Source organism: Ornithodoros turicata, chromosome 3 (assembly GCF_037126465.1).
Source record: "Ornithodoros turicata isolate Travis chromosome 3, ASM3712646v1, whole genome shotgun sequence".
Lineage (NCBI taxonomy): Eukaryota > Metazoa > Arthropoda > Arachnida > Ixodida > Argasidae > Ornithodoros > Ornithodoros turicata.
This window is the reverse complement of record NC_088203.1, coordinates 54,051,149-54,073,008: the sequence shown is the minus strand read 5'-3', so window position 1 is coordinate 54,073,008 and position 21,860 is coordinate 54,051,149. Positions and strand designations below refer to the sequence as shown.

The 21,860-nt window shown below is 45.8% G+C and overlaps 1 protein-coding gene across 1 annotated transcript in view; it reads left to right on the top strand.

The window, feature by feature from the left end:
- Window positions 1–21,860, top strand: part of LOC135388476 (uncharacterized) — a 120,715-nt gene that overhangs the window by 95,150 nt on the left and 3,705 nt on the right. Inside the window, exon 12 of the mRNA XM_064618057.1 lies at window positions 8,365–8,520. Within this exon, the coding sequence (XP_064474127.1) occupies window positions 8,365–8,402 (38 nt within the window). The 3' untranslated portion in view covers window positions 8,403–8,520. The remainder of the gene's footprint in view (window positions 1–8,364; window positions 8,521–21,860) is intronic.

The window sequence follows — 21,860 nt, the reverse complement described above, 5'->3', positions numbered from 1 at the left end:
CATCCCTTATGGTGGAGCGCAGGATATTCTTGATCGATCAGTTTCATTGTGCTGAAGCTTCTTTCAGCATCAGCGACATCGTATCATCGTATCTCTATGTGTGTGTGTGTGTGGTATGGTCAGAAAATAGAATCCTGACGCAAATGCAAGGATTCTGATATATCTTCTGGAGGCTTTCTTGTATGCGTACGTTTAAAACTGTTTGGGGTCTGTTTGTTTGACGTCCTCTCTTTTTCCATTCCACTGTATTCCATTATGAGTTCGTTGGCATCAATGCCTATCGTTTTTACTTGTTTATCGTTTAAAATTTTTGCTGTGATTCTCCAGTTCTCACTGGCACTACTCCAAGCTGTTAGCGTTTTACAGAAATCCAAACAACTTTTGTCATGAAAGAACTGATGATCTGAGGCTGGAACAACATAGAAGGCACAAATACATACAAAGCCTCAATGCAGAAGATGTGGGTTCGAGTCCTGCAGCTGGCTAACCTTTTCAATGACTTTCATCTTTCATCGTTAACTTTTGTTACTCCACGAGTTGGTTGACAAAACAGAAGATATGGCCTGATCAGTGCGAATAAGAAAGAACTGCGATTTGAATTTCCGTTCAGCAGAAAGACGGCTATTACTTACTTTTAGGAGAAGGTAGCAGACATTGCAGAATTGCTTCCTGATCTTCTCGCGTTGTCTGTACTGCACAATATAACGAGAGGAACAGAAATAACAGACTCAATTTGTACAATTCAAGCGGTGCAGCAAATGTTCCTCATTAAATGGCGTGCAGCATTTGTTGTCCATTAAGATTCCTTCCAATTTCGAACAAATTAGAAGGACGAATGATAGCACTTGATTGACTATGATCCGATTCATCAGATGTCCACAACGACGCTCCTGTATTTTTGGGCGCACGGAACCCCGCGGGACCATTTTTTCCGCCAGGCAACCAGGGACCAATTTTTCCGGGCCTTTTTTTTTTTTTAACTCCCTCCAACATGCTCCACACATTCTCGCTCCAATAGTTCTTCAATCTTCGGACTGGAAGGTGACTGGCTCGGTACTTTGGATGATTGGTTTTCAACTCGTTTCTGTTTGCCCACCGTTTTAGGCATTCAAAAACAACGTTACTTCCTCTTATAGGTAGAGCTCGGAAATTTACGCGCTAAAACCACGTTACAGGTACATACAGGTACTTAGGCCCCCCAAAACACCTCAATAGGCAAGAACATGCAAAAAGAGACACGTTGTAGCAGATGCCAAAACTACTTCTGATGTACGTTTCACGACGCAGACATACGGTGGAACTGTAGCGAATGCTACGGACCCATTCGATGACGCCATTGCCTGACTGCGACGCCGTGCAGCGCGAAGCCTCCTTCCTGCACCGCTAGTTCAAAGTCGCTGTGTGTTCTCTAACATGTATTCGTTTCAATTTTATTTCAGTTTATTTATTTAGTTTATTTCTACTACTCGTTTTCTCTTATGTTTACTCGTCTGCTTTAGCATATATGTAGCTTTAGCCGCAGTGGAGTGGACGGCGTTCTGTGTTGATTATATTATCTGTCCATCGTCCACATTTTCTCTTAGACGTTTTGTCAGTCACAATCTACCTCAGGTACGCGAATTTAGTCCACAGTGGTGATGATGAAAGGTTTCAAGGTTGTCGGCCTCAGAAAGGTGGGCAACGTCACGACTAACGGCCTGATGTACATTCTGGGCCGACTTCTAATGGAACTGTGCTGACACACGTCTGAAAGCGTCTGAGGAAAACTCAGGAAAAACCCTAGACAGCACAGCCGGCACCGGGATTCGAACCCGGGTACATGAACCGGGAACGTGACATGACCAGCACACTAACCACTGAGCCACGCGAGCTGTGCCATCGTTCATGATCAGTTGTCTCGCGACGTAAGTGCACCGATTAGGAACATGCTGCATGCGCATCACAAGAGAAGAGTGACGGCGGATGTGTTCGTCACGTTCAAACACCCATTGACTTACGATAACCCCATTCAAACCCACACGCACATTCAGCCAAATTCAAACTTCACAAACTTCCAAACTGACACATTAAGCGGCCTTGGTAGTCGCCATTCATTGCACCTTTCTCATCCTATGACCTTGTTCCTTGTTATGACCGTCCGTTTTGGTCTCCCGCCTTTCGGTGCATATGAGCATTCGGTCGTTGTGGACGTTTGGTGCTTAAGCAGCTTGTCCCTTTCTACACATTTCCACCAAACGCTCAAAACCACCAACTTTGTTTCGGTGCATACGGGCGTTTGGAGGTTTTTAGCGTTATGAGCTACTACCAAGATAAGGGCAGTTGCGAAAGATACCTTTGTTTTTGCAAGTTAAAGCTCATCTATGACGCATGAGGCGGCACTGTGCTCTTTCACTCTCACACTGGGGGTGAAGGAAAGACGCGTCTTCGAAGATGCGCAATGAACAAAATTATAATGATTAATAATTAGGTGTTTACGTCGCGAGACAACTGAGATCATGAGCGACACCACAGCGGTCGGTCTGTGGATTGCTTTTGCCCACCTGAGGGTTCTTTAACGTGCGATGAAAGCTCATCACACGGCACCCCGTATTTAACGACCCTCGCGGAAGACTGCGTGTCTAAGCAACTTGTACCCTGCCACCAAGTTGCTGGCGTCCTCGGCCGGATTCGAACCCGCGATCTCGGGATCAGAAAGCGAACACCCGACCGACTGAGACACCGAGGCCGGTTGCAATGAACAAAATAAAAAAAAAGGTGTTCTTTCACGAGTTTTTTGCGCGCGATCTATCGAACGGATTTTCGTTCTGAAAACGGCTTTGGTATCAGGTGACCGAAGAGATGTGATGTTCCCATTGGAACAACTTCCTAAAAAGTTAATAACTAAGTTCGTTCGTCAAGTTAGTAATTATTGAAACTTAAGAGATTGCCTTAGGAGTCTGCTAATGCCCTCCTAGGGAGTGCCCTTCAGCATATGCTATATTGCAATTGATTTCATCTCGAAAAAAGTGATACCGAGCGATACGAAGCGATATATATATATATATATATATATACGCTACAAAATTTAGGTTCGAACGACCAGGATGTTGAATATAGATAGGGGAGAAAAGACACCAGAGACTGAAGTAGGGAGTAGGGGAAGTTATTTATTAAGCTGGCATTTAAACTAAGGGTCTGGGGAAGTCTACGTTTCGGCGGAAGCTCCGCCTTCTTCGGGACTGAGACGAAAATCTATGTACAAGGTCTTTTAAAAGGTTACAAAAGTGTCGTCACAGTTGGTACAATTCCACTGCGAGGCAGTCGTCAGTGAGTCATGTTCTGGAAGATTCCGGAAGGTTCCTGGGTCATCGGCCGGGGAGATTACGTGTCAGAGTCTTGGGTCGCGCTCGTTGAAAACCTATTGTCCGGGGTGTTCTTAGAGTCATTGTGTCCAACTGTAAAGAAAGAAGAAAAGAGGCAGCGGGCACTCCGAGGACATACAGAAAAAAAGTTATCCGGATATGCCTCTTACAGTTGATAGCACTCCTTTATCCTCATTTATTAGAGATTGGAATTTGTAGATCAAGTACGATTCGCGTTGCTCTCTGCAGCGATCGGATGTGAAATTTGACTCTAAAATAAAAAGTGCGACGTTATTAATGGAATGACCGGGTCGACTAAAATGGCGAGAAACCGGGAGGCTACCTTTTTTCGAAACATCTGATCGGTGGTTATTGAATCGAATCCTGAATGAATTTTTACTTTGACCTACATATTGCGCGGAGCATATTGTACATTGAATGATATAAATAATGTTACTGGAGTTACAGTCAAAGTCGCCATTGATTTTAAGGGAGAAGTCGGAGTTTGTACTCTTGACCGCTGCCGTGCTTTGCATTGATTTGCATATTTGGCATCTTTTACCATTGCATGGATGGCATCCCGCCGTAGGTGTTAATGGTTTGGGAACTTTAGAGTTGACTAGTCTATCTTGGAGGTTGCGGGCACGTCTGTAGGTAACTCGTGGCTTCTCGGCAAATATTTGTCGTGTCCGTTCAGATTGCAGAAGGATGCTATGGTGGCGGTGGAGGATACTATACTAAGGGTAATATACTACTACTAAGGGTAATATTAACAGTATCCTCCACCGCCACCATAGCATCCTTCTGCAATCTGAACGGACACGACAAATATTTGCCGAGAAGCCACGAGTTACCTACAGACGTGCCCGCAACCTCCAAGATAGACTAGTCAACTCTAAAGTTCCCAAACCATTAACACCTACGGCGGGATGCCATCCATGCAATGGTAAAAGATGCCAAATATGCAAATCAATGCAAAGCACGGCAGCGGTCAAGAGTACAAACTCCGACTTCTCCCTTAAAATCAATGGCGACTTTGACTGTAACTCCAGTAACATTATTTATATCATTCAATGTACAACATGCTCCGCGCAATATGTAGGTCAAAGTAAAAATTCATTCAGGATTCGATTCAATAACCACCGATCAGATGTTTCGAAAAAAGGTAGCCTCCCGGTTTCTCGCCATTTTAGTCGACCCGGTCATTCCATTAATAACGTCGCACTTTTTATTTTAGAGTCAAATTTCACATCCGATCGCTGCAGAGAGCAACGCGAATCGTACTTGATCTACAAATTCCAATCTCTAATAAATGAGGATAAAGGAGTGCTATCAACTGTAAGAAGCATATCCGGATAACTTTTTTTCTGTATGTCCTCGGAGTGCCCGCTGCCTCTTTTCTTCTTTTCTTTACAGTTGGACACAATGACTCTAAGAACACCCCGGACAACAGGTTTTCAACGAGCGCGACCCAAGACTCTGACACGTAATCTCCCCGGCCGATGACCCAGGAACCTTCCGGAATCTTCCAGAACATGACTCACTGACGACTGCCTTGCAGTGGAATTGTACCAACTGTGACGACACTTTTGTAACCTTTTAAAAGACCTTGTACATAGATTTTCGTCTCAGTCCCGAAGAAGGCGGAGCTTCCGCCGAAACGTAGACTTCCCCAGACCCTTAGTTTAAATGCCAGCTTAATAAATAACTTCCCCTACTCCCTACTTCAGTCTCTGGTGTCTTTTCTCCCCTATCTACATATATATATATATATATATATATATATATTCAACACGTGTTGCGAATGTGGGACGTCAACGATCAGCCAATTGATATTTGCAAATCTGAACGAGGACTAAAGAGCTGGATTAACATTCCCTGATTATTATGCTAACTATTTCGCAGCATCCAGCGCCTCCCATGTATTGCCCTCACCAGGTTCTTTTGGGGGTAAATAGATTGACATGCGTATCGATCCATCGATATCGATATAATATTGATAGTTATATAGATTTGAATCTCGATTTTTGTCAGATATTTTATCGATAAATACCCTGCTTTGAAAGTATCAATAACATGACTTAGAAAAAATATCGATTTCATTGATAAGAATATCGATTCCATCCCTAATAGCACGGTCCCTTGATACTTTTTCTGGTCTAGAAACTCCGGCGAAAGACTCCTTAGGGCGCGCCGCCGACGCATGGTGGCGCGCTAATAGTGAAGGAAGACCTCGCGCCCGCCACTGTTCTTCAGTGCTGGTGTTTTTGCTCTGGATTTTTTATTACGTTCTTTTTCGGAGGTTCTTTTTTATCGGGGAATCTCAAATGGGGGATGTACGAACTTCACCAGACAAGTTTTCGTCCGATTTGGTTAAACTGAGCGCTATAACCGCGAATACCGAGCCCGTGTCAAGCGCGGCGGCTGCGATATGAAGCAGCTGACATTACTTACGTTCTCCGCACGGAGGAAAGAGGTCGTGTATTAATTTACTGAGTGATTGGTGTCACTTTGCACATAGAATGCGTTCGTTAGATTACGTTAAAGCATTCTATGTCTGGGAATACGTGGATACCTGCCAGCTCATTGAGACGTGGAAGAGTGTCATGCAGTGCGCTGTAACAACAGTCCGTGGTTCAAACTAAACAATTACCGTCGGGATGTTGGAACCGTTGTAGAACCCGTGGGGCCTTTTGAAGGTCTTAGTTATGTTCATTTGCTTTTAACGTTATTCACTGCGCCTGTCGTTACCATATTTGCCACGCCCGTTTGAGGTATCATTTTAATTAACTTTCTCGGGTCTCTCAACGCAGACGCCAGCCCTTTGCTGCATCATTGGGGCAGGGCCGTTTTGTGGAGTGCAAGAAACAGATGCACTGCTCGTGCGCTGTATCTCCGGGATGGTTTCATTTCTTTCCACAATCAGCAGGGACAGGTCTTCGTGTTGACTCCCCAATTCCACTTCTTATTTTTCTCCCTTGAGAGGAAATGTAGTCGACATTGTACAAAAAAGTGCAACACTTCAGCCGTCTTCTGGACGTAGTGCTCCTTGCAGCCAACTGTTGCTGTCGCCAATTCTTCATTGATGAGGGTTGCTTCAATAATTTCCCCGTAAGCGATGCACCTCACCCTGGAGTGTGACTCTGCCAGCTTCAGCAGTTTCATTAGTTGTCGTGATGGTATCTTCAAGCCACCATGGGTCCTAATCGAGATGAGATCTGTCGTGGTCGGCTGACTTGTTGCGCGTTCCACCGCGGCACCGCGCCGGCACGAAGCTTCGGCGCAATCCTGTCGTACGACACAACCTCCTGATTGATGACGAAGTTGTCAGTCCTCACGATGTCTGATGGGTCGAACTGCAGGGCACAGACTCTGGTGCTTGGCGAGTCAAACTTGAACCTTTCCGTTTCCACACGCGGAATGGCTCGTTTCCACCGCTCTCTTTCGACTGGGTCCGACGGCAAACGAAAGAGAGACGCCTTAATGGTGCACGTCGGTTTTCCAAAGTCCACAAGCAGTTGCACAGCACGTCGTGGGCATGCTGGTACCGCGTCAAGCGAACAAATTGCAAAAAGCGGACTGTCGATGCATGCGGATTGATATCCAGGGCCCCGACTGAAAGCATGTGACATTACAGGAGCGTCGTCTGCTAAAGGAGAACGGTTCCTTTCGAGCGATGCGACCGCCCCCGCGCGGCGCCTTTTGACCCTAAGAAGTCTGCTCTATTGTTTACTTGACCAGAAAGAGTATCAAGGGACCGTGCTAATAGCAACGCCGCATTCCCTGCGCAGAAGATGGAGGAGATTCCACTCTCCTAGCAACTGACGGCCGGCTCCCGTTGAGACAAGCTGCGGCTCGCGAGGGAACCGGCTGGGGTAACTGCACTGAAAATGTAGTGCGCGCATGTAATGGAACATTGTGCGCTTTCGGTACGTTTTGAACTGACCTCACTTGAATTTTATAGCTAAATCAGTGTATAAGCATCCTGTATATTGAATGTAAAAAGTAATTGATAACCGTTACCAATTACTCGAAATGTAGCTGAGTATCGAGTAAAAAATCGAGTAAAAAATTAACCTCTTACTCCAGTCGTTACTCTACATTCACGCAAATTGGCTGTCTTTGTGTACAAGTACAAAAAAGTACAAGAAAGAACAGCTGAACAGCGGAACAACTGTAGAAACGCGTAGGACAGGTAGATCTCTACGTCTACTGTATGAAAACCTTGTATAACGCAGTATACTTTTATTTTGCAATGTAAAACAAGCGCGTATACAAAGGAAAATACGGCAGCTTGTGAACGCCAACAGGAAAGCTTCTTGATAAAGTCAGCAGTTTCTGGTTTTCATGAAACACCCTGCAAATCCGGGAGAGGAGCCGTCCGTGTCCTTATGCCAGTCCCTCTTTAAGTCATGCGTGCGACGGTAGATAGGTTGCAGGTGATAAGCGCCACATCTGCCACACCCAATCAGCTTGTTGGCATTGTGAATGCTTACCACCTCTTTCTGAATGGTCGTCTACAAACTCTCGTATACGGCCGTCATCAATGCAGTCTGTGTGTGCACTGTTTGCACAGCTTTGATGTCTTCGTGAATGTGTGCATGCGAACATACAACAGTACGCTGTACACATTGTGTAACGAGGCTGTTTATGGGATGGGATGGAGTGGAGGTTAAATAGGTGGATTGTACTGACACCTCTGATATGGAAATGCTAAGTGAGAACGACTTGTTCCCTTACGCATTCCCCAACTGAAGACTAGCTATACGTTATAACTGCGCTTCGTTCGAGGTGCTGGAAAGTGGAGTGTCGGGCTGTCCAAAGGGAATGCCGATCGACACTTGTCGTCTGTGGCCGCTCTTCGGCGGGCACAGGCAGCTGTGCATTTGCCGCTCTGTAGTACTTCCGTCTCCTGAAAGTTCACGTGGGTAGAAGGTTGATGTCATGAAGGTTGAATAGACGCGAAGATGCCCTATCATCGCGCCTCATCGGAGTTCCTGATGCATCATGCTTTATATTACAGGAAGCTGCATTGGAACTGTTAGCTCGCACTCCACGTGATGTACAAGGACGACCATTTTTAACTCTGTCGCCAGCGCTGGCGTTCCACATGTTATACAAGAAAGTGGACTCCATCGAATCACCATGTGTACACATGCAGCTCGAGCCGTACACCAACGTAAGTGCCGTGTAGACAATTCTGAAAGTGAAAGTTGGGTTTTATTTACAACCCTGTGCGTAGTGATGCGATCCATGCGACTCGCTGCATTCGCTCTGCAACCTGTACACTCTTAATCTGTTAACCTTTAAGAAATGGCAAAAATCGCAGGATTTTACCTTGTATTTCAGAAGTTACATTGTGGCTTTCAAGCACTACGCTTTATGAAGGCTACTAGGATATCTGTACATGAAAAACTCCTGCCTCCTCAAAGACGCTACCCAATAAAAGATGCTTAAAATCGGCTCTCGTCAGGGCACGAAGAGACTGTCTTTTGCAAGATGTAGCTACAGCATGCATAATTTATCTAGAGACATGCAGTGGTGAAAGACTACTGCAAAACTTATGAACAACAACAGCAAAGACAGAAGCACGAGGACGGCATAATACCGACACTCGAGCTCTTGTGAACGGCATTCACTTTCAACGAGGGACTCTTTACTGTCCTCCCCAGTCTTCGCGTTGTCGCTCTGATATCTAAGATCCAGTGACGCGACCATGGTAAATCAGTGGCGCATGAAGTAGCAAAACACAAGGATGACAATGGACTAAGCAACGAAGGGACGCAGCAACTGTGTTCACCCGCGCTGATAGGCAGTTGAAAGGACGATGCGGTCAGTGTTGCTAGACTGTCCAGCAAAAACATAGCTATGAAAACTCTGCAGTGGACATACGGTACTAAGACCCTTGTACAGCTCAATATTTTCTTCCCTCTTTAACCCTACCCTTTTAGAAATATCAGACGTGTAACCTCTACCATATTTTTGTATCTATGTCGAAGATATCGAGCGAGGAGCTTGAGGAGCCACATATAGACCATGAAATGTTATGCGGCGCGCACCTCTGTATTTTCCTAATACTGAATTGTGTATTACCACTCAGGTTCCACACAGCATTTAACCTTAGTTTTTAGTTCACAATTTCCAAGATTTTGCGTAACTATCTTCGCTGCTAGCGTAAATTAAGCGTAAAAGAATAAATCGTGTAAACCAAGCTGCCTAAAGGGACTATGAAATTTACCGAACCCCCCAGAATTTTATTCTGGAATCTGATCTTCCCGACGAGAATCTATGCCAGAAATTGAAATTTTTCCGGGCGAAATCTCTGCTCTCTCTCAAAAACAAGACGGATAGTACGCGTCAAAACTACAAAATTTTTTACCTTTATTCTATGTGTCATGGGGTTCCACTTTGCGCTTTTGACGATAATAAAGGTAAATAATTTGATCGCTTCTTGATGGCATTTTTAGAAGTAAGCCATTGCCTTCTATTTTATGCGTATAATCTTTATGCTTGTATTTCCCCTTATCGCGGTCGCATACCATTACACCGACTAGAATACGTCAACAGAGAACGCTGTATAGGCGTAACAGACCACACTTTGTCGCTGGAAGGTAAACAACCTTCTACCAGCATAATCTTCAGAACAAATTCGTACAAAAAGCGACACTCGAGGTTCGGCAAAACGGTTAAGCCTGCAGTTGCGCATACAGGCAGACAATCACTTTCTTATCTGCTCATCGCAAATATTGCACACTGCCTTATAACATTCTACAAAAAAAATATATACATTCGTATCTAAGAGCTGCCATACGGACGATAAATGACTCCCGCATATGTGGATTACAAGCACACATCACTGAACAACGCAACATTGGAACTTACATTATATATGCTCATTGCATATGTGTGCGCCCTGTGTTGCAGAACTGTGTCCTGAAAACAGATTTTATGCAGCACACGGCGTCAATAGTGTTAGCAGTCACCTGGGCAGTAAAAAACGAATTTTTTTAGTGTACCATGCAAATGCCTCAAAGACAGCTGTTTGAAATGGGGAGCGAGGGTAGCATTCATTGCAAACAAAATTGTTCAGCGCAGTATATATTATATTAAACACAATACCTCAAAGTTACATTTTATTCAAAGCTTTCAAGCCATTGCACAATTTAGCTAGCAGGAGTCTTTTTGAGTTCTGAGGCTGGAACACAGAAGAAAGGACAAATTCACAAAGCCTCAAGAAGGACTTAATGGATGGGTAATCCAGATGATGTGGCTTCAAGTCCTACAAGTGGTTAACCTTTTCAGTGACTCCGCCACCACCACCATACACCACCAACATACAACAATTTAGTCCTCTACCCATTTTGTGTGATGATAGGCATCAGTTGGGTCCTGTATATAGTCTCTTACTGCGGTAACATTTTTCGAACATTGAATAGCCTTTTACGACGTACACGTGAAGCAGCCCATGCATCCATATGCCAATAAATATGGCCCCTCACATAGTATACCCTAAGTAAGAAAACTGAGACGTCACCCTGGTTTACAAGCCGTTCCAGTGTCAGTTTCGGAAGTTCCTGTGTTACAGGGCAAATCAGCATCTTACTTTTTACCAAGGAATGTCTTCTCAGGAGGCTTCTCCATCTCATATGTTTTCACATGTAATACAACGACAAATACCGTTTGGATAACTTACAAGTGTAATTGCGTGATGCTGATGAATGTAGCAGGTTTGACATCGGTGTAGATGAAGGCAAGTGCAATCCTTCATGTGGGAGTTCATGTGGGCCTGTACACACGTGACAGTGACACGTGAGGCAGCACTATTTCTGTGACATGAAACCGCTTGAAAAGATCATACCGGCATGTGGCTTGATGCTATCAATCCCAGGAAGGTCCCACTGCAGGTTCATTGCCTGAGCAAAATAAAACTGCATGTAGTAACAGAACTTTATTGATGAAGCATAACAAGTCACAGGTCGCTTCAACAGGTGAGCTGTACTGGCTGTTTGTGTGACAGAGTGGACCCCTGTGACAAAGCCAGCAATATGTACGGTACAGTACTATTGCTGAACAGGATGCATTGCACAATATACATGCTGTTCAGAAGCAGGGTCTAAGGCAGCTCAGGGTGCATGGTATTGAGCAATAAAGCATGGCTACGACGAGTGTCTCCTGTTCCTAAGGATGCATTTGCATCAACACATTGTGCTGAGCTATAATCGGCAATAATAATTGCACCAACAAAGAAAAATTTTGAAGCTGAATGACTAACACAAGCGCTTCAACGGTGGGAAACTCATATCGAGAGGGGAAAAAACGAGAGAGCCAAGAGTCACCTGTACCAATATGATGCTTGTAGATGGCCACAGATAAGGTACCATCCCGGTGCTGGTACCTTATTTGCTGCCGCGAGTTCACTAAATTTTCCCGAAATTTAGTGAACTCAAGACATCGAGCCCAAAACGTGGCGACTTACGTTGGTATTGGACGATGCATGATTGAGGCCATGAGACGCCAGACGCCAAGAGAGAGTCGGCTATCCAAGCAAACGCTTGGCAGTTTGCACACGACACTACATACGTGCAAGCGCTTTGAGAAAGCAGGGCCCGTATATCATTTGAAGAACAATATTGCCGTAAAGGACTGATATTGCGACGCAAGCCTCTGTTTGTCCGTCAATGCGTCAGATTATAAGAGTAAATCGTGTTCCCCGTGCCATTTACACAACTCCTTCACGCTTACCTTTAAAAAACGCTTGCGCTTCCAGCGGACACGTTGAAGGTTACCATGAATACAACACCGCTTGACGGATACAGCGTCAGCCGTTTTGTCAAAATTTACCAAAGAAAGAAAGACTAAATTTGTTTGGTAGCGTAAATTTATCCGTTTCTTTTGAGAGTGCTATGAGAAGCGCGCGCTTCAAGTTTCCCTTACGCATTACTCTCCTCTCGCGCGTATTCTCCTGTGGATTCAGTAACTATGTGCGGTGTGCTGCTCGGCCCCCGTTACGTCACCGGTGTTGCGCAATAACAAGCAATGGTCTCCCCAGACACCAGCTGTAAGGCTGTGAGAGCATTGGCGCCCGCGAGTCGCACCTACAAGGTCTCTGGTCACGTCCTAGGTGCGAACAATTACGTTTCTCTTCGTTGCAGGTGTTCGGATAACACGCTATAATGAACAGCTTTTTGTGTGCGAATCGTTTGCTACACTTCGCTGGCAGGTATGACATGCGAGCTGTACTTTTCCGTCGAATGTAATCGTCTTCTGCTCGGCTGCCGTTCACAACAAGGTACCCTAGCACCCATCTCCGTGAGATACGTGGGCCTCTAGCGACGCAACATCGTATTCGTTGTATCGCTGTCACCAATGGAAAGTGTGTAGTTCCCTGGCATTGGCGTCTGACAACAAAGCGAGTGCGTTGTGAAATGCGACTGGGTTGCGACTGCGAAATGCCGTTGTTGCTCGATTTGTATGTACGAATTATCAATGTAAAAGACTGGTCTAATATTTTGTTTTACCTCGTTTCAACTAGTGTTCTTCATTACCATTACTATTATTCAAATCAACTTCGCGCTTTCAAGCAATTCTGATTTACTTCGCATTTCGTGGCCTACAGGCACCACAGGCTGGCCGTATTTCCTTCCGTCAAACTGCCTAAATCTGGAGTTAGCATTAACAAGAACCATGCCTACAGACACTCAACCGCAGCGTATTCTGTAAGAGTATTCTGCACATCGTATTGCTACGTATCATCACACGGAACAGCGGTAACGGGCGGCGAGGCGTCGAGAGACGCCGACACGCCGCGCTGATTAGCGAACGATGCTTCCAGAAGCATCTGTTCCTTCGCTAGCATCAATCTCATGGACGGATCGACGACTTTGTAGAAGCTTCTCGAGTCCCTCTTCTTCACCGACCAGCATTTTCTACAACGTTCGCCGCTGTGTATAAAAGCTTGTGAGCTCCCAGCCGGAACATTATTTACCTTAGTTCTGTCTAAGAGCTACCACTCTTGTGTTAGACAGCTAAGCAGCTAGAATAATGCGTTTGCCGATTACTTGCCGTCTCGCTCGTCTGTTTTCATTCTTGACAATATCTATTTCTGATAACTGTTTGCTGTTTAACACATTTATTGTTCAACCAGGTGTACAATACTATGTAATACATTCATAATGTGGGACACCTGACTGAGAAACAGAAGGAGACTGCAAAATATGCTAGTCTTAACGAGACGAGCTTGCCTGCGTCATTGTCACCTGATACTATGGTGTTACATAAGCTTGAAGTCACCATTTGAGGTACCTGGAAATAGGCGAAAGCCCCAGTAGTCACGTTCCACGTAACATACCCTATATTTTGCAATTAAAAAAGAGAAGTAATTAGTACTATTTCAGATAAACTGCTTTTTGGTCTTCTGGCGGAAACCTGCCTTCTTCGTAAAGCATCTGTCCAATTTGCCACCTGGACGGACACTACCACACAGCTCATATAACAACTGTATTGGCACCAATGTTACCAGCAAATAAGGGCTGAAGTCTCTGCACAGAGCAAGTTGAAATTGTTGAACACAGCAGTACACCAGTGGTATAGTAGTGGTAGGTAAGGTTATTTTTGGTATTGTAAAACAAAGCACACAGTTTTAGCAGGAACAGGATCTCCTGACGACATGGTCCGTCAAGCGTAGGTTTCTTTTAGAGGTGAACTGCAGAGCACTTGCTGGAATTCCGGCATGTGACACCTTTGAAAGACTTTAGCTGCCATGCACTTGGGCTGCCCTGGTTTGAGAGAAGAAAAAGAATAACACAGTATCCAGTTCCAGTGAATGCAAATGTATGTAATCAACCTGAGGAATGATTATAAGATAAGGAGCTAAAATCCGCACCTCTTAAAAGCAACCTAGATTATTCAGGTGTCAACAAGAAAATTTCCTCTGTATCATATTTGAGCACATCATAAAGTAAACTGAAATCAAATTACAAACAAAAGGAAAAAATAAAGAGCCGTCCGTCTACTTGTACAGGCGCTCGCGTAGTCCTCAAGATGGCGGAGAAAAGAACGATTGCTGACGAATAAATCAACCTGTTTCATGCCTTCTTCCGCGAGACACGCTCCAAAAATTGTAGAAACAACGTAAGTTGCGCGTGGTTTCCCGCTGTTTTCGTTGTTTCCGTTCACGCCGCTCCCGTGATAGTATTTTTTGTTCCTCTTCCCCTTCTCGACAGTGAATATTCTTCTCCGCAGTAACTTTGCACTGCATTGCTGTTGCTGCTTGAGATCTGTAGGCTGGTAAACCTCATCGCACACGAAGGAAACTTGCGACACTTTCAGGACAACGAGAAATACACCTGTCTGCTGTTACTATCATTCATTGAGTGCTTCTGCTGGTGTCCGCTAGGTGGCGAGCAGCCAGTTGGAGAGGCGAATACAGAGCCCGAGGGCCCGAGTGCTAGGCAAGATAATGCTGCAAAGAGGAATCTGGAATGAGGCCTCGCAGCATTTGTGTGCCGTTTGTATACGACCGTCGCGCGGAAGTTGGCGTCATGGAGATTTCCGCTCCCCATGAACGCATAGGGTTACGCGTATCCGTCCATCGGGAGTGGAAATCTCCATGACGCCAACTTCCGCGCGACGGTCGCAGTCGCATCCTGTCGTTTTCGCCGACATGCTGAGACGATGTTGGATGGTTGGTTGCCTTAATTCACATCAATATTCGCGGGGCATCCAATGTCATATGCTTCCCAGTGACGAGATAGCGTTTCATGGCACAAAGCAATCGGACCGCCGGAATGGAAAGACTGTGCTCGACTGCTCGTGTTTGTGCTCTGAAGTAAATCAGAATCGCTTGAAAGCGCGAAGCTGCTTTGAATAATAATGGTAATGGTGTTTTGCATTGACAGTTCGTACAAACAAATCGAGCAAGGAAGGGGGTCAGCTTCCAAATATAAATCTCACAATATCACAACGCTCTTGCTTCGTTGTCAGATGCCAACACGCCAACGCCAGTAACCACCAGACACTTTTCATTGCCAATACAACGTTGCGGTGAATCGCAAGAGGCCCACGTACCTCGTCAGCAAAATCCTGATAACCACGGAGATGGGTACTTTCGTTTCCTCTTGTGAACGGCCGCCGACCAGAAGATGATTACATTGGATGAAAAAGTACAGCTCACATATCATACCTGAAAAAGCAAGTGCAGCAAACGATTTACACACAACAAGCTGTTCATTATAGCGTGTTGTTCGAGCGCAGGCAACGAAGAGAAACTTACTGCTTCGGATCTCACGCGCGACCAGAGACCTTATGACCCTGTAGGTGCGACCTGCGACTGGCAGCGCAGTGTTGCAGGGATCGGAACCGGTATTTTTTTCGGTGCGGTTCGGGTTCGGGTTTAGCTCCGTTGAACCGAAATTAACTACTTGAACCGGTTCAGGTATATCGGTTCGGTTCGGGTTCGGCTCAGGGAAAAAGCCTCCTCCCCTCTCAAAAAAAGGAAAAAGCAAGAAAAGCGGTTAGCGGTTGGGACATTTACAGGGATTGGAACCGTTACTTTTTTCGGTCCTGGTTTGACCGGTTCATCGGCAGTAATTTTGCTCCATGAAAGCGAGCTTACCCTCACCGTACACGTCTGCAAGAGCGTGAGATAACCGTTTCAGATGAAAACACAAGACAAGTAATATAAAGAAACAAGGGAAAGGGTGCAGGCTAGCTGGTATAGATCCATGAAGAAGACCGACAGACACGGACACAGAAGACTACACACGTAGGTTCTCAGACACAGCAATAAATTTATTGGTTCATCTCAACTTAAAAGCTAAAAATCTTCGAAGGGGTGCGACAGGGATAAAAGACGCGTTGCTAACTACGTTTCCCCTGGTGGCAATCCCTTTTGTTCCTTGCATGCAGAACGTTGTGTATTCTATTCCCCTTCAGTGCGGCTTTGTGTACGTTGGCCAGACGCGCGCCGGTGCCTCAATGACCGCATTAGGGAACATGCAGCAAACGTTGAAAGAATGGCCGGGTCTTCGGAACTGGTAGATCATTTACGGGATTGCAAGGGTTGCCAGCCTTGCTTTAAGGACACTACAGTGCTTGCGTGGGAACCCTACGCACACCGAAGGTTGTTTCGGGAATCCTTGGAGATTACCACCAGGGGAAACGTAGTTAGCAACGCGTCTTTTATCCCTCTCGCACCCCTTCGAAGATTTTTAGCTTTTAAGTTGTTATGTTATGTTGTGTTGTTATGTTTTAAGTTAACCAATAAATTTATTGCTGTGTCTGAGAACCTACGTGTGTCGTCTTCTGTGTCCGTCTCTCTCGGTCTTCTTCGTGGATACAAGTAATATTTATTATTAACCTCATATTTTACCGTATTGTACACTTGTGGTAGTCTCCTGAAAACGAAAAACCAAGTGTTTATTGGCAGAACCCAGTCAGGGCTCTCATTTGCTCCGGCAAAAAACTGGCGTCACAAAAGTCACGAACTTGCAACTCGCATCTGGCATCGTACAAAAAATAAACAAACAAAAAAAAGGTCGGCTGGTGGTGGTGGTGGAGTATCGCGGGAGCGCATGACCTGTAAGTACGCCAGCGCCGCGTAACGGATGCTCCTGGGTTTGAGACCGCGCCTAGCGAGCGTTCGCCACCTCTCGGTTGGGTTCGTCATTGCTCTCGTGGCCCCGGCGGGCGGGGAGACCCAACTGCTGTTGCTATTCATTCTCTGCTGGAGTTGTATTGATCAGTGCGTGGCGCGGCGTAATCTTTTACGACATCAACGTCTTATCGGGATCGAGAAGGAAAGTGAAACAGGTGCATGATGACATACGATGCATCCTTCGCAAACGTCATAGCAAGAAAATAAACAGATAACTATACATAACAATAAACAGTTACTACATGACAAAATCAGAAGATTTAACAACACCGTATGCCACGACATGCGCTTGTTTCACTTCTCGATTCCAATAACACAAAGTCGCGCCACGCACTGATCGAAACATCGCCAGGAGAGATTGAATAGCAACAGCAGGTGGGTCTCCCCGCCCGCCAGTGTCACGAGAGCAATGAAGGACCCAACCGAGAGATGGCGAACGTTCGCTAGGCGCGGCCTCAAACCCAGGAGCATCCGTTACGCGGCGCTGGCGTACTTGCAGGTCATGCGCTCCCGCGGTACTCTTAAGTGTGGCCGACTCTGTACAATTATTTCACCGCTGATCCAATTTCCGAACCGGTAACCGTATCAAGTCTTTTCGGCTCAGTTCTGGTTCGGTTCAGGACAGGCAAAAAAATTGTTCGGGTTCGGTTCGGCTCGGGTTCGACAGAAAATAACGTTTTTTTTTTTTCGGTTCGGGTTCAGTTCGGGTTTCGATCCCTGGTTGCAACGTGTACAGATTTCCGGCAATATCTAGAGATCTACATATTATTTCTGAAATCTACAGATTTTTTGACACCATGATGAAACAAGGCTGAGAATGGGACGCGAACATACACAAATACCGTTACCATGCTCAGGCTTGTTTCATGGATTTCATGCACCAGCCAGCCTGTGTTTACGCTGTTGTCATACCTTCGGACAATCGTTAAAACGAGTTGTGACGAGAATGCCGATTCACGACGATACACTCTCTGAGTGCAAGGTATATCTAATTTCATGTTTGCTTCGGTTTGTGTCAGTATATAATTGTTGATATTTTGTATCCCTAATGGCACGGAGGCTGTTCGCACTTAATTACAAGATGTAGCTATTAATCATCATGGTTAGATCGCTTATGTATTGATTTGTCTGATGATGATGCTTGATCTTTTCGTATTATTGATGCCTCCACTGGAAGCAAACAGGTCGCCGGCTGTTGGCACCGACCATGGTACCGACAATCAGGTGGTGGTGGTGTGCTTATCCAGAGTGGTTTTCGTGACGGCTTGTTGCTCGGTTCTTCCCAGACAGTACAGCCACCGCCAGGATTTGAATCCGGGAGAGCCCAGCGCCCTAATAATTTTTGCCATCATATATTTCTGTTGTTTCGATGCAAAAAGCGGAATAGGAAATGTCAGACGACGAGACGCACAAAATTCTGGCGTAAAACGTCGTCAGTTAATCAAATTGTTTTATTGCAATTTACAGATTTTTACGGAAATCTCCATACTTTTTAACGAGCTCTCTCCATACTTTTCTTCCAACGGGTGTGGCAACACTGCGGTTGCATGGCATTGCGCAACACCGGGGACGTAACGGGGGCCAGCAGCTCGGCCCGCATAATTGCTCGCTCCACAGGAGAATGCAAGCGGGAGAGGACGGATGAGGAAAAGGGACTTGAAGCGAGCACTTCTCACAGAGTGGAGCGACTTCGTCCGGAAAAATTGCAGGCATATAGGTTCTCGGTGGGAAGAACCGTTTCACGAAAAAAATATGGGGGGTTTGGAAAATTTCACAGTTCCCTTAAATTCACTCCCAAGAACACTCCTTGCATGACGAAGGTAAAAACGTTTTCTTACTGATGAAAACGAGAAAAAAAATATATCAGTGTCCTCTCAATGTCCCTTTCTACATGTCTATGCATAACAATCACAATATATGAAGTCGTGCGTCATGGCTGCCCTATGGCTGCTCTTTATGAGCTTTAGTTTCGAAAATGAGCGCTCACTGGAACTACTGCTAAACATCATAATGATATATATTCGACAGTAGAGCTGTCTGTAGAGCTTCATTTCCCTTTCTAGAGGGATAGGGCGACCAGAGCCGTATATTAAAAGGGAGTGGTAGCAGATCATATCTTCCAAACGCCCATTTTGACCGACGTCCCAAGTCAACCAAAAGCTCATTTCCTAAAAAAAAGAAAAAAGGAAGAAAGAAACAGTATTCGAAGGTTCTGGGCTTTCGGTTGATCTGGGCACGCGGGTGGCAGTGTCCCATATCCTCCAAATGCTCTTTTCAGCCGAGAGCCCACCGAAAGCGGGATACTTAAAAGGACACGCTTCCCCCGTTTAACAGGGAAAACAGGGAGGATGAACGGTTCCCAAGTGTGCGGGAATCCAATGTACAGCTCGAAGCAGAGTTAACTGGAACGCCACTTCGACTGACGGAGCTAAAGTCGAGGAGAGAGCAACCCTAGCGGCTCTTACAAGAAATAAAGGCAAATAGTGTTTCGACTGCCCCACTGTTGCTGCGGGAGTGTCCGCCTTGCCATGAGCTGTTGACTCGGCATTACCCTCAGCTGTGGTTATCATCGCGATGTTTGTTTGTGTTTGCGGCGATTATGTGAAGGTGTATGCCGGCTGATATCGCACGGATGCGATGACTTTATCTCATTGATACACGGGAAGGTGGTCGCGTTCGCTCAGTGGGGCGTTTTCAGATCTATGATGAAACAAATGAGGATGCATGGAGTGTTGTGGCAAATATATTGGATTTGGTGTCCATCTTTGTGTGTTAATGAGATAACAACATCGCATCCGCGTGTACATCGCCTCGAGCTGTACTTCCTGCAACTCACCAGAGAGGGTCACGTGACCCTAGCCGTCACGTGGGACCCTGGATGCTGCTCATCCGGTGCTCGAAATGTTCTGCAACGTGATGTATGCGTTCCGCTGACTTCTACAGCTTCTTGTGTTCCCGTGCTTAATAATTATCCTTAGAGATCTAGCACCTGGATCTCCACGAGATGCGACAGATATAAAATGACACGACACTCGGTGTGTACAAATGAGATCGCATTCATGAAGTGATCTGAACAGAGATATTTCGAAAATGAATTTTACGCGTACGCACGTTGCTCACGGGAGAAGCACCATCTTCGGAAGCTCATGCAGGTTCGCGTCATGAGACACGGAAAAAGAACATGGTGGGCGTGGTGGTCCTGTGGCTGGAACACATAGCGGAGCGGCGATAAACACACAAACCTCAAGCGCCTTCTGAGGAGATCGACAGTTCAGACGACATGTCGGTTTCATGCATTCATATTGTTTGGAAGCTTTTTCCAGAGGTTGTTTCAGCCGAGTGTTTCCTGAATGTCTGAACTGTATTAACAGAAAGCATTAAAGAAAAGTAAAGGAGGAGGTCCTTTTTGTAACCTTTTTCGGGACCTATGCTGTGGGCGCTTTGTTATTAGCACGGAAGCTTGTGCCAGACTGCTCCCAGACTGGACTGTGGATTTTTTTTTCCTTCATCGCTCAAGTATTCGTTTTCCACTATGATGACCTACACAACGCCTAAACTCCAGTCACTCACATGGAAAATATCTCTCTATTCGGATCGGATCACTTCTTGAACACGATCGACATCAATAATTCTCTTCACCAGCTCCCGTGGCATAGTGGTTAAGATGATCGCTTTCCACGCCGAGACTGGGAGGTGACACGGGTTCGAATCCTGTTACCGGCTGTGCTGTTTGAGGTTTTCACTGGGTTTTCCGAAGACTTTCCAGTCGGATGTCGGCACAGTTCCCCCTGAAGTCTGCCCAGGACGCATACTAATCCCCCTGTCCCCCACTCCTTCCTGTTGTCCTCTCTCCATCTGTCCACATCTGTACGCTGCTCATAGCTGTCAGTTGCTTCGCGGCGCTAACAAGAACTTAAAAAAAATAATTCCCTTTCCTTGGCAAACTTCACTTCTGAGACAGTTGCAGGAAGTACATTGGGTTCCCCCTCACACAAGAACCGCTCACCCTTCCTCCTCTCCCTGACAAACGGAGGGAACGTGTCCTTTCAAGTATCCCGCTTTCGGTGGTTCTGGGCGCTCGGATGATAAGAGCGTTTGGGGGATATGGGTCACTGCCACCCGCATGCCCAGATCAACCGAAAGCCCAGAACCTCCGAACATTTTTTTCGGATGAACTGAACTTTTACTTGATTTGGGACGTCCGTGGAAAGGGGCATTCGGACGATATGGGGCCCTAACCAAAGGGAGTCTGGGCATCGGGAGGAGTCGCAAAAAGAGGCTCGACCTGTCAATTAGTTTCGGTCCTCTGATTGGTTTGGCTGCACACGTACGTCCTCATATACGTCTCTCGGAAATCAGTTTCAACATATTCTCACCCATCGATATTACGTTTGGTCGCTAGTGTTAGGCCTAGTAAACACGGTAATCACATCGCAATCATAACAAAAACTGCACTGTGCTGCACAATCTTATATTTAATTGCATGATTGCACGGATATAAACGTTCTTGCTTTTATATTCCAACTATTAATGTAGATTTGTTTAAAAATCATACCGACAACAGAACGTGTCCCAGCAGGTGGCTCTGCCGGCAGCGGTACAACCACAGGGCTGGCACAAGCCCGCCATTGTTGTAACTACCCTCAAGCGGGTGCTTTTTGCGAAACTGCCATCTTGTCCTGGTCGCACGTCATAGAAAACGTCATTTTGAGGTCATGTGACTTTGTTTACATGTCGTTTAGCCGCTTACCGACATATTTCCGTCGTCATAACGCCAAGAGATGAACGTATTTTGCCAGCGTAAACTATGCGGTGCTTCTTCCGCAACGTGGTAGCCCATTTCTAATTAGTTAGTGCATCTCATC